Below are 17,571 nucleotides of genomic sequence, written 5' to 3'. Positions count from 1 at the left end.
ACCTGACTGTCATGTTTTACTCATTTGAATATATTCAAATAATTTCGTCGGCGTAGGAAACAATCGTGACCCAAAAAGGAGATTTGTTTTTTCCACCATTACATAATATGACCTCACTGTTTCACTTTTCGTGTCACTGCGTGTGCAAACCATTGAAATGAGCCTCCATCCCGGCACGCAGCAGTCCACCATTTATTTGTAAGCAATTAATTCTACATCAGCTTTTCCCAACTCACTACATGAATGGCGTCTAATATTACCCCTGGTTGCATCATACAGCTCTCCTGCCTCCAGCACACTGAGGGATGAGAGGAAACGCCTCACTTCAATCTTCAACACTTAAACCTGCAGTGAGGTTTTTTTTGGAAGTGACAGTTTTAACACCTGCCGGCAGTCAGACCGTATCGTGTTTGACGTTTAATCACCATCAACTTTGGGGGATTTATTGAAGTTATGGGGCTCAGCAGAGACACCTGGCGGCCAAGCGGCGCACAGGCTGGCTGCTTTTAGAGGAAAAGGAAAGTGGAAATGCAGGCATTTAGAGGAAGAATGACTCAGCATGGTCAGTTATCTAAATAGATACAGCTCAGCTGCAGAGGACAAGACTAGAGCTGTGAGTTTCAACTATCTACGTTTTTAAAAAGAGCAGAAAGCTAATCTGTAGATAACCTGAGTAAATCTCACAATAGTCCTGCACAAGGTTCAGTCACATGCTAGATGCATCCTTAGAGGGCTGTGAATCATGGGTGCAAAAAGTTGATTAATGGATAAGTTGTTAACTATTCAATTAATTGCCGTTTTTTTAAGAAAAGCTTCTCAAATGTGAATATTTTCTGGTTTCTTTAATTTTCTCAGACCGTAAACTAAATATCTTCCACAATGTTTAAACTCAGCAGTTCTTTTCAATAAATGTTTACTATGTTAATCTTATTTTTAATTATAATACATGTTATTTACTATATCATTGACTTTTGTGGTAGTTGCATTTTCTTTTACCCCTTATATTTTTCATTGTTATGTAGCACATCAAAGCAAATTCCTCATGTGCAAACCTACATGACAATAAATCTGTTTCTGAAGACATTTGAGGACATCAGTGATTTACATTTTTCACCATTTTATGGACCAAACAACTAATTGATGGTGGTTGATAGTTATTTGCAGCCCTTGTGTGAATACCTGATGCTGCATTTTGGCCTCATGTCACATGACCTACAGAGGAACTGCAACTATTGTTTTTCCATACAGTAATATTCTGAAAGGCTCTGGAGGCGTGTGGATGTTGAGACTAAAACTAAGTGACTCAGCAGCAGTCTGAGGTCACAGCAGATTCTGATTTCCAAATATGGCAATTTGCAGGTTAAAAAACTGATTTGTACACAATTATTACTGCTAGATATTACACCTACACATTTACTGTATCTACTTGCTTTTCTCTCCAGCTGTAAAGAGATATGAGTCAATCTCCTGTCCAATTTATTTCAAAATGGTGACTTTTGATCAAAGTCAAGTAAAACTGAAACTATAATAGCAGATAAAAACATTAATCTGCAGCAAATCTGCAACTAAGTTTGATAAACCTTTGTGTTTTCTGGCTCCCGGCTCCTGGTTTTTTGTAGTTTTCTGATAGTAAAGTGAATATATTTGGGTTTTGGACAGACTGTTAGTCAGACAAACTTGCAGAGACCAAGTTGGGCTCAGGGAAACTTCCGGGCATTTTTCACAGTTGTTTGACATTTTACAAACAAAACAATTGAGAAAATAATTGATAGAATAATCGTCGGTTGCCTGAAGTCAAGCATTCGGGGTGAAAGCACGAGGGCCTGCACACATTGTAACGTGCATGCTGTACAAGCACACAGAAAACTGCATTTACTGCATTTAGCACAAAGTGAAACATTTAAGGTTTCATGCAAAAAAAAAAAAAAAAAAAAAAGAATTGTTCTTGAACCCAGTGCGCTCAGAGAAAGATGAGGTTAAAATCAAAAATTAAAAGAAAAAAAAAAAGCTTTGCATAGACATTTTAAATCACACTTAAGTTTTACTATAAACATGAATGCTCAAAATTTAATATGTACCAACATGGAACCCTCTTAGTTTTCAGGATGTACAGCACTCAAAATAAAAACAAGAGACACTGTAATTTTCCCAGCACACACCTGACTGTCTCCACTGCATGTGTGTGCGCATCAAGGTGATTTGATTTGGAGTGTGAATGTGAAACACTTTGAAAATTAGAAATCCAGTTGGGCTTTTTTTTTTTTTTTTTTTAAGGGGGGGTGGGGTCAAATTAGACTTGTAAGTTAGCTATTGCTAGACAGTTTTGACACTGGTATTATTATTAACATGACAAGCTGAGATTCTGTACAGTTTGAGGACATACAAAAAAAATGCTTCGGTGACTGAAAAACAAAAATTAAGTCATTGACAATATTAATATATTTATATTAATACCAACAAGGCTGTTATTTTTTTCTGTTCAACTTCAGAACATTAACCATTTGTTTAAAATTGAGGGTAGTAGTAGTAGTAGTCACTGTTTTTATGGGTAGTGCCCTGCAGGGTTCATCCATCTCGTCTCCCCTTCTCAACGCTCCCCCATCATGGCTCAGGACCTTTCCAGTTTTCCTCCAGCACTACTCACTAGTTTACAGGCAATCCGAGACACGGTGCTCACATGGAATGAAAAGAAAAATTCACAAGGAATCTACACAAAGAACAAAAGTTGCCCTTGGCCTCTTTCTTCCCTGTATATATATATATATTTTTTTAAAAGTTGGATAACTGCAACCCGTTCCCCTCCCGACCTCTACTCCAAGACATTGTTACCCTCTGGAAATCATACAGAATACAGTACATCACGTTTTGTTTTACTTCACTTGAACCGCAAAACGAGAGGGCGGGGATGGGCGGGAACAGAAAGAAGAATTTACCAAGTCTACACTGAATATGATTCTCTGTGGATCCACACAGAAATCAGAGGGAACAGTTGAACTGCATCTTTTTTTTTTGTAGCGGCGTCCATGACGGCTAATCAACGACTACCCTCCCTGCCTAATTTCCACAAGTCCTCTTCGCCCCGGCAGTGAGAGCCAAGGAGGCAGATCAGGGCGTGGTCTAGCTTAATCGTTCTTCTTCTCCCCCTCTGGTTTGTCTGTGACGGCTGCGGTCGCGGCAGGAGCGGCATCGCCTGCTTGTGTGTTGTCCTGGCTGTGGTCTACTCCGCTGGTGCCAAACTCGTTGACCCTGTTGGGGTCGACCCGATAGATCCAGCGCTGGTAAAGGTAGATGAAGAACACGACATCTGCAGGAGAAGACAAGAAGCAAGTTAAATTCAAATGCATTTTTAAATAAATGGCTGCAAGCAATTAAGTACCAGCTTCTTTGCAGTCATTGAATTCAAGCTACACTTTAAATCACTAGATTTAAAAACATTAGTGTGTTAACATACACTTCAAACTGTTATTGTCAAAAATGATCACTTTTTTATTTAACGTCTTTATTTACACAAGAAACCTGGTTTCTGTAATCCGGGAGAGAGAAACCTGGAAAGAAACTGTTCTCACTCCCAGACGGAGAAACAGGAAGAGCAGCTATTTATCACTTCAAAACACGTCAAACAAGAATAAAAAGTCCAAAGTGCAGATTTGACCTGTTTAACAAACCCTCTGACGTGTGAGGCACAGACATAAAGAAGAACTTAACTGTGTGACTTCTGTAGATTGGTTAAATATAATATGATGGACATTATGACTCAATTATATTGAAACAGTAACCAATTACTAAACTTGGGATGGGTAAGATGCAGTGAGCTGACACTAGGTGGAGTTAGAAATTAAATATAATGGGAAGTGAATTAACATCAGAGATGAAACGGTGATGTTGATCTGTCAGTTGCTCTGTGGTTATAGGGAGTGACTGACAGTGATTTCCTCTGATGTCTGTGTTTTAAAGTCAACAGGGAGGATGACTTTCTCTAGAAACAACAAATCCGTCTGGTTCAACTGCCTCCATGCTGAGCAATGAGTCAAATCTGAAGCCACCTCCAGTACAACACCTCACATCTGAGCTCATATTCATGTAGATACACACTCAAAATGGCTCCTCTTGAATGATGCTGGAGGAAGTGAAAAGGTTTAACTTCCACTGGTTGTTTTAGGTGATTCATTTATGTCTCCTGGTCCTGGTAAAGTTATTAAGAAAACAACACATACATTTCAACGTCTAGATTGGGAAACACCTACCATCTCTGAGGCATCCTATCCTGTACATCATGGGCATCTTGATGACAAAGGCAAACAGGTCATCAATAAAGGTATTGAGAGCCTTGTAGGTGAGCATCCTCCATGGGAGGTGGGCCACAGACTTCATTTTGTAGTTGATGAATAGCTGCGGCGTCATTGTAATGAAACCTGTAACAGAAAGAGAGAGAAAAAAAGACACCAGTTAGAATTTTACACCACAGGCATTAAATTAGACAGCAGACAACATAACTGAGTGCGCCCTTATGAAAAGTCTATTTATATGCCACGCATTAGCAGAGACTACTGGGAATTGAATATGTAACCATGATGCAAGTATGAAGACATTAGCTGTGTGTGTTCACTGGAGACAGAGTAATTAAGAAAGATGATAATATCTCTGGTCTTTAAAAAATAGATTTGTATAAACAGGGACAAATCCTGCTGAACAAATGTGTCAACACAGATGGCAGAAATTAAAATAGAAAAAAGGATAATAATGAGTATACAACAAAAGTGTATTTTCTTTATAATTGTATCCTCTTTCTTTTATAACAGAAAATATTTTAACAATATATGAAGCCCTGGTTGCAGTGGTGGAAAGTCTACCTTTCTCAAGTACTCAACTTCTCTACTTACTCAAGTGAGTGCTACTTTATACTTCCACTTCACTACATTTCAGAGGGAAATATTGTAGCTTTAGTTACTTTTCAGATGAAGATTTGACATAATAGATAACATGCTTTTAAAATACAACACATTGCTAAAGATGAAACCAGTGGTTTACAGTCGTTTTGGCTTTTAACATCTTACAAAAAGCAGTGTGTAGTTGGGTCACATTTCAGATGTCTATGAGTTCTTAACAGCTGCACCAAATAGTGATTTTTCCCTCTAAACTTCTCACATGGTTTCATTTCAATAAAAAAGTCCAAAAACTGTTGGCTGTTTTTTCTTCTCTACTCTCCCCATTAATCATCTCATGACCCCTCAGATTTATCTGGTGACCCTTAGGTTGGGAATAACTAGACTAAACTTGCTAACTGTATATAAAGTAGTGTAAACTAGCTCCACCTCCAACAGCTACAACAGTAACATGCTGCTCTAACACTTATGCTTCACTATTAATAATATAATGATGTCATATATAATAATATATCAGTCAGAGGGACCAAACCACCACTTTTATATACATACTTTAACTGCATTTTACTGCTACTTATTTAATTTTATTTAAGTAGGTCTTTTCATCCAGAATTATTACTTATTTTCCCATTGCCATATTGGTACTTTTACTTAAATTAAGGATCTGAATATTTCTTCCACCGCCTCGTGTTTCTGAGACATTAACATAAGTTTTCAACACCTGACACTAAAAACTGTCCCGGCCAACAGAAAACAAACAACAAGTACACACAAGTGAGTAAATGACCACTTGAGACAAACTTACCAAAGGTTAACAAGAAGCCATAGAGCATGCTGAGTACCCATGAGTACCAGCCTTTGTGCTCTACATACAATAAACTGTAGACGGCGTAGCAGCCAAACAGAGGGTAGAGCAGCCACGATAAGTACTTGAAGGCCATCTGTGCACAGAGAAAAGGTAGTCACAGTTAATTCGTTATCAGATATCAGAAGAACACATTTTAGATATTCCATTTTGGTCGGCTTTTATAAACTGTGTTGATGAAATTCTATTCATTTTGACAGAAATATGTATTTTGGAAACACATGGACAGCTGCAGCTGTTGTTTGACTTACGTCGTCATAGATTTTGGTTGAAGACTGGACATATGTTGACTTGTCTTTGAATACCAATCTTGGGAATACTCCTGCGATTTTGTTCTCTCTGTCCAACTAGAGAAAGAAATAGAAATTGATGGTTTCTTGAATATGGTGGAAACAAGATAACAAGATGCACACATGCACAAAGGACACATGGCCTCCAGCTTAAAAAGAAACATTATTACGACTATATTTGATTATGCTGCAGAAAATCAAATGCTGTTAAATATTGTCATAAATAAAAAATAGGAAGTTGTTGTGACTTACTTTGACATCCATGACCTTGGTGATTTTCCACAGGTCAATAAGAAGGCCGATGAAGACGCTGACCTGCACCACGAAGTTGGTCTCATTGTCAAGTATGTACAGCAGCACCACCAGTGACTGAAACACTCCGAAAATAATGGAGCGCACGGAGAGGCCTTCCAAAGACTGCCGGCTGTTCCAAAACTGAATATCTGAGGAGGGGAAGGAGGTGAGGTGAAGCTGAAGGCATTAAAAGATACCAGAGGAACAATTTGTGTGTTGAACACAGACCAGCTGTTATGACCTTACCATTCTTGAAGGCAAGAAACTCAAAGATGCTGTGCACAATGGAAACGACAATGGTCAGTCCGAGGAGGTAGGGGTTTGTTTCCAGAAGGGCCACCTACACAAAGACAAGTGTTTAACTTCAGTACAGAGGTAACACTAAGAGGTTATTTAATAATTCATCAGAAAATCCACAGTTGACAACAGCTGTTTACATATATACGCAAGTAACTCAATATACATTATTTAATCAACATAATTATTAACTCTATACTACATGTTTTTTTACTGCATTATGAAGTGCTTTTACAGAAGTTTATGAACAGCTGAGATGTAATAACATTTATATTTTTTCACAGAATATAAATGCGGGAAAGCAAAGCACTTCAAAGTTAAAATGCCTTCTGTACAAACACACCTGCATCACTTTAACTTTTTTCCCAGTTGTAAACTATTGAAACATTTCTGACAACTGAGCAACTCAATTTTATGAGGAAGGCCATGAGATGTGACTGGAAGCTGAGTAAGTACACCTAATGATGACACTGTTTTGTCAAAAAGGTGCAGATTAAATTTAAAAAGCAAGTTTCTACGTAAATGTGATTTTTTCCTGCATTCAATAAAATCATCAAACAGATATTAATACAGATGCTGTATCACTTTCTCAACAACATTAAATACAAAGTAAGGCTGCAACAAATGATTATTTTCATAATCGTTTAATCTGAGAATTAGTGTCTCGATTAATCATTCATCAAAATAATGAATTATTAATTATCATTTGGTCTATATAACACCAGAAAAAAGTCCCAAGTTTGGGCTCTAGGCGATTAACTAATTGACTACAGTGTTAAATGAAGGAAAAGCAGCAACATTCACATCTGATAAGATTTATTTAGAGATTGTTTGTACTTTTTTTTATTTTATGTATAAAATAACTTCATAACAATCAGTTATCAATATACCTGCCAATCAATCATTTGTCAATCAACTAATTGATTAATTAGCTCTAACATCTAAACAAGAGCAGTTATTATTGCAACTCAACTAAAAGGAGAAAACTTGGGTCTGGACCTGAATATACTCCAATTTTTTTAATTCTGTGACCTTTGACATCTTACCTTGACTGAATCTTGATCTTCATCAGACTGCTCGTACGTGTCCTCAGGCAGGAAGTTCCACGGTGAGCGAGCGTTCTGTGCAGCGTACAGCTGCCAGCGCCATAGCGACAGAGGGCAGTAAGTGAGGCGCAGCGGCAGATTTGTCAGGGTATCGTTGATGGGATAGTAGTCCTTCTGAAGGTTCCAGTAGTCATTGAAGTACACAATGGGGTAGTAGTCACCACTTACTGCATCAAACTTCACATCTAGAGGTAGACAGAGCAGAAGAGAGGAAACTCAAAGATGGTTTGACACATGAAGAACTTGAAACAAGATCTATTATTTGAACCTTTACATTTGTTGAAGTTTTAAAATTCACAGCATTACAAACTAAAAGTGATGATGTGAGTGGAGGAACCTACGCTGGTCTAGCGGAGGAGGGACGGAGCCTTTGACCCAGGCGGTGTGGTCGTCCACCATGTTGATGGTGAGGTTGGGGTGCCAATGAGAGATGATCTCCACTGGACCGTGGCTCTCTGCCCGCTGTGAGGAGACATTTGATTATATGTGTCAGTGAAACTTCAGTTTTTATTGAAGTTAAACCCAAATATGATTTAACTTGATTGATTTTTGGTTGCTTGATTATGGCCCCTGTGAAAGATATTTCATCTATGTTATCATATATTCAAAGTAATTACTTGAAGTCCTCACTCTGATCAAATGAATGACGGCAAAACTGTCAGACTATGTGGAAAATCCTCCTCCTGCAAATCACTGATCAACTTATTGCTAAATAATAAGAAAATAAAATAAAATAAAGAATAAAAAAAAAAATCAACCTTGATCATCTCAGGATCTGCTTCCGTCTCTCCTGTGAGCAGATTCTTGGTCTTCATGAACTTTCTGCGCTTGAATTTATTCAGCACTGAAAGAGCAAACAGATCGAATTCAACACTTTGTAATGATCAATGTAATGATGATCATAGAAGTTATTATATTGTTATTGTTGTGTTGAAAGTTAATTCAGTAAGATGTACTTACTTCGTGTTGAATGAACTGTTGCCAATCTGCGATACTGCCCCTTGCGTTTGGGGTCTGGGTGGAATCCACTTTTAGTGAAGTAGACGTGTATGTAAAGGGAACCATTCTGCTGTATGCTCTATTAACACCAAAACAGGAAGAGAAAGATCAGAAAAAACACATAGCAACTCTTTCACAGCAAGTTCAGTATTAACTGTATCCACATTGTCTGCCTCGTTCCCTACACCAGCAGCTGTTCCTCCTCCTCCTACCCCTTCCCTTCATCCTCACCTCTGGGATGTCCATCTCTTTATACTGTTCGTAGCAGCCATCGCTGCTCTCTCCCGTGTTCCAGTCTCCATAGACCAGGTCCCTGTGAAACCAGAACAGGGCTTCTGTGTTGTTGAAGTCGGAGAACACCTCGTCCTGGGAGATGTACACGTACAGGTCCTGCAGGCATGGTGAGAAAATAAAGGTGTTTATGATATTACAGACACAGGGGAGAACGAGTGAGTGAGCGAGTGAACTGGTGTGACAGGGAGAGATAACTAAAATACTTTAGAGGTTTGTTGTATGAGAGTGTTCAAGAATTAGCTGCTTCAATTCAATTAAAAAATACAGCTGGCCATGCAGATAAAGGACTGAGTGTTTATAAAGGGGGACAGGAGTCGTACCATGAGGGTGTCCTTGGGGAAGAGGTTCCTGCTGGGTACTCTGGGTGCCCCGGCTGGCGTGTTGGGGTCAGGAGTGGACGGCCCTCGACGGAACCAACTACTGATGGCCCAGATTATGAAGATTCTGGACGAACACATGAAAATGTTTTAGTAAATAAGGAATCAAAGTCAAAGATATGTCAAGAAAAAAACAAGAAGGAAAGATTAAGAAAAAGAGAGGAAATGTATTAATATTTAAATGTATCTGTAAATGAATGAACAAATGTCAGGTAAACGTGCATTACAAAGGGTTCAAACAGTGTTTCGCATTTTCTCTTGAGATCAGAGGCAGCTGCCACAACTGGGTGAAAGAAGGCTAATCTGATTAAACTGTAACCAGTCGGGCTGCATTTCAGTCTGACTTTAAGAGAGGCGCCTTTTCTTGCATCATAAGTCAGTCATGGGTCAAGACAGACAAACGTAACTGAAAGAACAATGTGGAGTACTGTGTGGCAAGGAGTGAAAATATTATGAAATATTTAGAAAAATATAAAGAACTGATGCTTCTTATCCGTCTAACATCTAACCTGCATTTGCATGTTTGCGTTTACAGTGCAATATGAAAAAATAAAAAAAATAAAAAAATTGACTCACTTTAAACAAGATCCTGTTTTGTCTTCAGTCTGATATAAAAACAGGTTTTATCTCTTTTAACCAAAAACTCTGTCCTGTAAAGGAAAAACTACTTCCTAATGCTGTCGGCTCGACCTTGTGGTACATGTAACAAAATTCATTCTTAAATCTCTTTACTTTATCAAGTCTTTAATTTGGCTGTTTCTAGGTTCTAGATTGGTGACAGGATCTTTACCATCAAGACTCCCAGACTCTGGAACAGCCCGTCTGAGGATCGCTGGCTCAGAAACCAATTTTAAAACTCTTCTAAAACCTAATTTCACAAAAGGGCTTTTATCATCATGAGGCAGCAGCTCAGTGCTATTTTACACTTTTATAATCCCTGTCTTTTATGCCTCTTGCTGGCTTGTTTCCTCTTATTGTGTTTAGATTACTTTGTTATAATGTTACTGATGTTTTTTGTATTTTATCTGTATAAACACTGGTGCTACACAAATTTAAAAAAAAAACAAGGTTATTATCATTATTATAGAAATAAACCTGTCTTCAGAATCAGATGCTTCTTGTAAATTCCTGCGTCTGAGCTCGGGTGTTGTAAATGTGACATTGTTTCCTCAAGAATATCTTTTAAAAATTGCAGCCCACATTTGTTCCTGGACCAACTCCAGAACCAGTTACACTAAGTGCTGCAGTTCAGGAATATATTGAGAGTTGTGCTGTCATTTTTATCTGGATTTTATTTGAAGTGGCTGAGGAGTAATAAAATTTGTTGTTACTGCATTCATAATCTCACGTCACCCTTTTTAAACATTCCAGCCGTTGGTAACAGGGTTGTTACACTTAAAAGCCACATGTAACAGCTGACATCTGTCAACATACAGTTTTAATTCTTGATATTTAAAATGAATATCAAGTGAAATGAAACACAGCGGACGACATCCTGAACGAGCAGAGTACAATTATGAAAAGATTTGTCACTTGTCAACGCACCAAAGCAGGAACACATTTTCCACTTGTGACTGTACCAAAGCAGAAATGTAAATCCATCAATAACAATTTGTCTGGCTTGTTTATGCAGCAATGTGCACAGAAAAAAAAGAATAGATTTTTATAAAAAGCCAAATTTGGTTAAAGTGGCAGATGGAGAAACACAGAAACTCTCCATGGAACAGATTGAGGCTGCCCACCATCGTGTATTTTTGCAAATTATGAAAATGTTAGTATCAGACAACCTTTTAACTACGAGTCTGCTATAAAAAGACAAAATGTAAACAGGCACCTGAAGAGGACTCCTTTAATGACCTGCCATGCGTTCGGTGCTTGTTGCTGCTGCTGCTGCTGTTGTTGGGGGTCCTGTGCGTTTTCAGCAGTCTGCACTGCTTGGCCATCTGTTGTCGCAGCACTTCCATTACTGCTCACCTAAAACCAAGAACACACACACACACACACACACACACGTTCAGTGGAGGAGGGTCACTGTGACGATGTCTTCTGATGGAAAATGCAACATGTGATGAAGCATGACATCGAGCAACGGCTTCAACATTAGAGACAGAAAAACCACTCAAGAACTCAGAAGTCAGACATACTTTACTGTGAGTGGTTGATATAATGCAGTCATCTGTACATCACAGTACAGAGTGACCGCACATATGACGAGAACAGCTTTATCTATAACGATTCTGCTCCATACAAATATGAAATGTGTTGAAAAAAACCCTCACAAATAAACATGTTACTTTTAGTTATTGTAGTTTTGGAACATTTTTATAATTTTTTTTATCTTATTTTTGTTTCTGTATAGATCATTGTGTCTTCTTTTATTCTAAGTTTGTATTTCCTGTCTTTTCAGAGTTTCAGAGTTATTTCACTTATTTTCTGATCTTTATTATTTGACTAATATTGCTCAATTTGATTTTAAATTGCTGTTTGTTTAAACATTATTGTTGCTGCTGTTGTCAGAAAACCAGCAAACACCTTGTAAAAGCTAACGGAGATCCGAAAAAAGAATAGTGTACAGTAGATATGAATGAATTAAAGTGAAGTGACAAATGAGGTGATTTGAAGTGACAAAAATACAATTCACCCAGATTTTTATTACATGCTGATCAGTGATCACACATAATTGTTTAATTACGCCTTTATTTCAAGCACTTCTTTCACTTTCTGAGGACCCTGATGAAGGCTGTATGTCGAAGCACGTCGGCTTATTAATAAAGTTCTCCTTTACTACTCCTTTACTGTTACTGGAGCTTTGACTTTCTTTTCATTCAACACACGAGCAAATCCCTCCATGATTTACTGAGGTGAGGGAACACCCACAAATTGTTTTCATAGCTTTATAGTTGGATATTTAAAATGTAATGTTTGAAAACACATGGCAAATGTTTAAATAATCAATTAATCCTTTAAATCCTGTCTCAAGAAAACATGCAAAATCTTCTCTTGTTCCAGGATTTGCTGTTTTTTCTGTTTCATATCATTGTAAATGTTATATATTTGGGTGTTAATGCAGCGCAAAGACGTCACTCAGAGGCCTGGAAAACCTCCTGGGCATATTTTACTATATTCTGACATTTCAATTAAAAAAATTTGATTAATCAATAATGAAACAAAATCATTTGTTGCAGCCCTCCAATTATTACAAATTACATCTGAACATGACTAATGTGGTACAAACTGAGAAATACATAAAAACCACGAGGGGCGGCTCGGTTTAATTTTTACGCAGACGATATTACCAAAATTAATCAATCTGTCAAAACTGATACTGACAGGCTTGTTAAGCGACCGTGATCTAAGGCCCAATAAAACCTCTGAAGCATGGTTTAATAACTTTAAAGTCATACGCACCTGAGCATCAGCCTGCATCTTTAATCTTTGCTCTTTAATGTGATTTCACCCCTTCAAGCTACAGCGTGTCCATGTTACCCCCCCCCCCCCCCCCACCCCTCACCCCACCCCTCACCCCACCCCTCCACCCTCCTAGCAAGGCCACGATCTATTGAAGTGACACAATGGACAAGCACACGCCAAGTCATGAGACTCGTTCACTATCTCAACATCTAATCTCCCCCCCGTTGTCTCCAACACAACGGACACAGACGGGAGGTTTACAAACAATTACCACTTGAGGTGGAAGAAAAAGCTTTGTGTTTAACAGGTTATTATAATTTATCAGAGAATGAACAAGCAGTTCAAGGTTTTTTAGCGAGTGGGGGGCGGGGGGTAAATCAACAAACAGAACATTTCATGGCCGAGAAGTGGCTCAAAAACAGGGCTTTTCATCGTCGCTGCCACGTCCGGTTGTGTTAAAATAGAAGCACTTCTTTTATAAGACAGACGTGGATCTCGGTCTCCTGGAGGGATCGACGTTATCTATTTTAGCACAAGATAATACATTTACAAACCTTGACCACAGATTAACAATTAACCACCCATTCAGGGGTGCAGGGTAAATGCTTACACTTCCTGATTGTTACAAGGGGGGGGGGGGGGGGGGGGGGGGGTTCAGGTGAGTCAATCGTTCACAGAGGAGTGGAGATTGTTCTTGTAATGTTTATAACATTGATAATATCTTCCTCAGCTGGAGGAAGACAATGCAATAATAGGCTTATAAATGAGGTTATAAAAGAAAGTGATGCAATATTTGGCACATGAAAAAGATTATCTGTGGCACTCTGCTAAAATAAAGATAGACTATAAGTTTATTTGTTCACACTAAACTCAGAAGACACCTGTACTCAGGCTGTTAACCATTCAGTGATTTCCCTGGACTACTACCACAGAAACATCTCTGAAATTATTCACCGCCGCCCAGCGAGTCTCAAGACCAACATAACCATCTCCTCTGAAAGAGCACATTTATCCTGACAGAGCAAAATTTATTTTAAACAAAGATACACTAATACATGCAGTACCCTTGCCCTAGTTTCTGCCGCTCGTGTATTATTGTTACACTTGAATCACCGAGCTGAACGCCCATTTTACTTGGAGGATAAATCTCCCCCCTCCACCTCCTACAAAACCCACCAAATTCTTTCACAACATTGAATCGCTGTCATGAAGGTGTTTCCTTCCTCCTCAAAGACTTTCTGAATAACAAAAGTATTGGGGGGGGGGGGGGGGGGGGGGGGGTCAGCTGCTGCATGATAAAAGAATTCCCAAAATTGTAAATATATTATTTGTCCAGATTTTTAGATGAGTCTTCAGTGGGAACCTAAAAATAGGTGCTGCTATAGAAAACCTTGAAGGTCTTTTCAGGACTTATCTTTCAGGAAGCCAGGTGGATATCTCTGTGACTCAAATGTAATGATAATACATGAGACCAAAAGTACCTTACACACTATAAAGCATGCTCAGCAATTAGGTTTGTATTGCATATTACACTTTATTACTTATAGGTTATCAATGTTTTATGTATTGTCTTAAATGTTCCTATGGCTCAGGGAGTGTATCTAAATTTTGTTATATTGTTGTCTGACCCTCAACATTTCCCCAATTAATTTGTTTAAGAATAAAATGGATTTATAACACTGCAATGGATTGTATGCGAGAAGGGGGGGGGGCATCAACAGACCATTTCTGTTTGGACTGTCAACAACTTGTGTTAGTGAAGAAAAACATCAGTTATGGGTTAAAATACTGAATTAAAACACTGTTAGGATTAAAATGTTAAACATTAACAACAATGTTAAATATCTGGTAGGTTTTTAGACTTAACTTCAACACCATGTATTTTTTAATAGTATGGCGCAACTCTGATTTTAATGCCTCTCCTTATGTGGAGAGGCATTAGATCTAACATGATTACAGTATAAAAACTATGATTTATAGGAGCCTTGTGTTTATTTTGTTATCTAGAGTAGATTTACAAAAAAAGGAGGATTGTGTAAAGTCTAATTCTTCAGTTTTTATCAGGTGGTCAAATACTTTTGTCCAAAGGCGTTATCTACCTAGCACTGCTTTAAAGGAAAGTAAAGGAGCCAAACCAAAAAGGAAAAAGAATAGCCACCTCTTTAATAATAAATCCAGTGATTGAAATGGCTGGTTAATCATCTTGGTCATCTATTGAGTAAAAATACCAAATATTTGCCATTTACAGCTTCATAATGTCGTTGATTTTCACATCAGACTGAAAAGGAAGACTCCAGAGATTGATGATTCACGTTGACCTCTAGTAAACTGACTAACATGTGTCACTCGGAAAGAAACAGTAATATCCCTTTAATAAATATATTTTTAAACTATTAAAATGAGACATTTACATTATTAGCCAAATTGGACGTTTTGCTAAACCTGCTTCATCTACAACTTGATATGTCATTTGTACCACGGAACAGCTGCCAGATTGTATATTTCTGTGATACATTTGAGAGTTAAAATATAAGTGTTGAAGCTGTAAAAAAGAAAAAGGTGTAAAGATTGACCACACAGTAATAATGAATGTGTGAGGGCTGCTTGCTTCAGACTGGCCTGGTAAGAGGAGCCCCAGCTGCGTTGTTCGGGTTCAGGCCTTGTGAGAGCTACCAGACACACTGCAGCACTCAGCCGGCTCTCACCACCACACTCTCCGTCAACTCATTACCTCACCACCGGTCACATTACTGCGTGTCTCCCGGGGAAATTTAACCGTTAACGCCGCTCGTCTGCTCGGCGGTAGTCATGGTTTCTCAGAACGTCGTTAACGGCAGCAGAGGGTCGTTTAAAAAACCAACCGGCACTGACAACGTCACTCGGGCACTCGTGTAATGAACGGTAACACGTTTTAACGTCAACGGCCCCACACACTCACCGGTCAAACAAACACACTTTTTTCTCCTGAAGCTTTAGAAACGAGAATCAAACACGGTGATAAAAGTGTCATTCATTTTACCTCGCCGTTGCTCGCGGTAGCTTTAGTTGCTTCGCTCTCCTGCGTCGCCATCTTTCCCCGTCTCTGTCACACTCACACACTGGTGGCTGGGAAACTGCGCGTCGTCTCGCGAGAGGTCAGCTGTGGCGTCACTGGAGTGACGTGTGGTAAATGACGGCTGTGATAATAAAACCTGCACCTCTATTACAAGTATAAATTAACACTGCGGCCAAGTGAGCTGTTTCGTGTTGTTACGGTAAAGGTGCTACGGGTGCTTGGAGCAGAAAAAAAGCCTCAATTCAGCACTACTAGGTACTTCTAATACGAATCCAATACTACCCATTGGTACTTGAATGAAACATCATTTTTACTGTGTACTTTTTGAGTAATACAGTCCTGGGGCGTCATTTCCACTGGTGACACTTTCCAAAATCCTGTTTGTGTCGAGATTTTACCAGTCTAGGTAGGTGCTACTATACTTTCTGACACAATATATCATAATGACCAACTTCATTATTTCCTGGATATTGTTTCCCCATTGTCCCTAAATGTATGTATAAAATACAGGAAATGAGATTCAAATTGAAAACATTTTTATGGCAGAGGAACCCCCAGACCCATTGTTTTGTGTGTCCCCCGCCCCACTTCCCAAACCAAAGTTACACCCTTTTGTGAACCTGATGTGTTGAACCAAACATTTTTAAACTCAGTACTTCTTAGACTACTTGCTCAAATACTATCAACTGTTTTACTATGTAGCCTACTTATTATTATTATTAGTTATCTAGTGTTCAAAATCAACCTTTACATCTAAATGGGATGTGGAACCATTTCTTCCATAAGTAGTTCAAAACATTTTTGGACTCTGTACTTTCTAGACTAGCCTACTTGCTCAACTCTATCTATCAGCTGTTTTTACTGTGTAAGTCGCATCCAGTGAAAATCAAAATTAAATTACATCATACATACAATCGCCATTTTCATCTAACTTTGATGTGGAATTTTTTAAAAAGTCTTCCAGAAGTAGTTCATGAGCTTAACATTTTTGGACTACTATACTGACTTTCCACAGATATCAACAGATTGTGTATTCAGACATATACAGTAAACAATTAGTGAAAACCATATTCATGTTGTGTTACATGCACAGACAAACTCAATCTGATAAGCTCATATACTGGCAAATCATTTTTATTATTTAGTATTACCCTTTGGCACATAGTAACACAAGCACCTTAGAGATTGACAGTTTTTTTTAAGCAAAGGAGGTCAACACTGTATTTTGTGCGGTGATGACAATCCACTGAAAAGAAACCACAAACACCACATTTTCTTTTTCTTCTGTAAACTTCAGAGGACAGGAAAGGATTCAATTCAAAGTAAACGGTTTTGGATTAGAAATATAAAATAAAGCATTAATAAGGCATATCATTGATTTGAAATGTACACTGTCAGCTGAGTGTTTTCAGTATAATGAAGAGGGAGACTGTAAAATGAGTGACTTACATTCATGCTGATGATTGACGAACTGAACATAAGATGATGTGTTTTACCATGTAGCTACAGGAACAGTATCAGTGTTTGTTGTGCCTTCTTGTGTTTCAAAATGTTACCTTGTTGACCTGCTGGACGTCAGTGGTCAGAGGTGTATTGTGGTATTTGGTCAAAAACATACCTAGAAAAAGGTACATTGTAAATCTCATACATACATTTTTGCTTGTGCTACAGATGGAAAACATACTATACATAGATTTAAA

At 38.4% G+C, this 17,571-nt stretch overlaps 1 protein-coding gene across 1 annotated transcript; it reads right to left on the bottom strand.

Annotated features, from left to right (window-relative positions):
* Positions 1-2,428: 2,428 nt before the first annotated feature.
* clptm1 (CLPTM1 regulator of GABA type A receptor forward trafficking) lies at positions 2,429-15,911 on the bottom strand. Its single transcript, XM_053321295.1, has 14 exons — positions 15,836-15,911; positions 11,240-11,379; positions 9,349-9,472; positions 8,966-9,124; positions 8,696-8,813; positions 8,494-8,579; positions 8,077-8,197; positions 7,676-7,920; positions 6,579-6,672; positions 6,291-6,481; positions 6,000-6,095; positions 5,689-5,824; positions 4,245-4,412; positions 2,429-3,304 (listed from the first exon to the last, which is right to left on the bottom strand). The coding sequence occupies exons 1-14, from the start codon at positions 15,884-15,886 to the stop codon at positions 3,123-3,125; spliced, it is 1,911 nt and encodes a 636-aa protein (XP_053177270.1). The 5' UTR covers positions 15,887-15,911; the 3' UTR covers positions 2,429-3,122.
* Between the last annotated feature and the right edge of the window lie 1,660 nt (positions 15,912-17,571).

This window comes from Scomber japonicus, chromosome 6, assembly GCF_027409825.1.
Source record: "Scomber japonicus isolate fScoJap1 chromosome 6, fScoJap1.pri, whole genome shotgun sequence".
Lineage (NCBI taxonomy): Eukaryota > Metazoa > Chordata > Actinopteri > Scombriformes > Scombridae > Scomber > Scomber japonicus.
The sequence above is the reverse complement of the archived record's forward strand: the minus strand, read 5'-3'. Positions and strand labels throughout refer to the sequence as shown.

Coding starts and splice junctions, on each gene's coding strand:
- clptm1 (XM_053321295.1), bottom strand. CDS start 15,886: ATGGCGACGCAGGAGAGCGAAGCAACTAAAGCTACCGCGAGCAACGGC. Junction 8,580..8,695: donor AACAGTTCATTCAACACGAA/GTAAGTACATCT, acceptor TTGCTCTTTCAG/TGCTGAATAAATTCAAGCGC. Junction 6,482..6,578: donor GTTTCTTGCCTTCAAGAATG/GTAAGGTCATAA, acceptor TCCCCTCCTCAG/ATATTCAGTTTTGGAACAGC.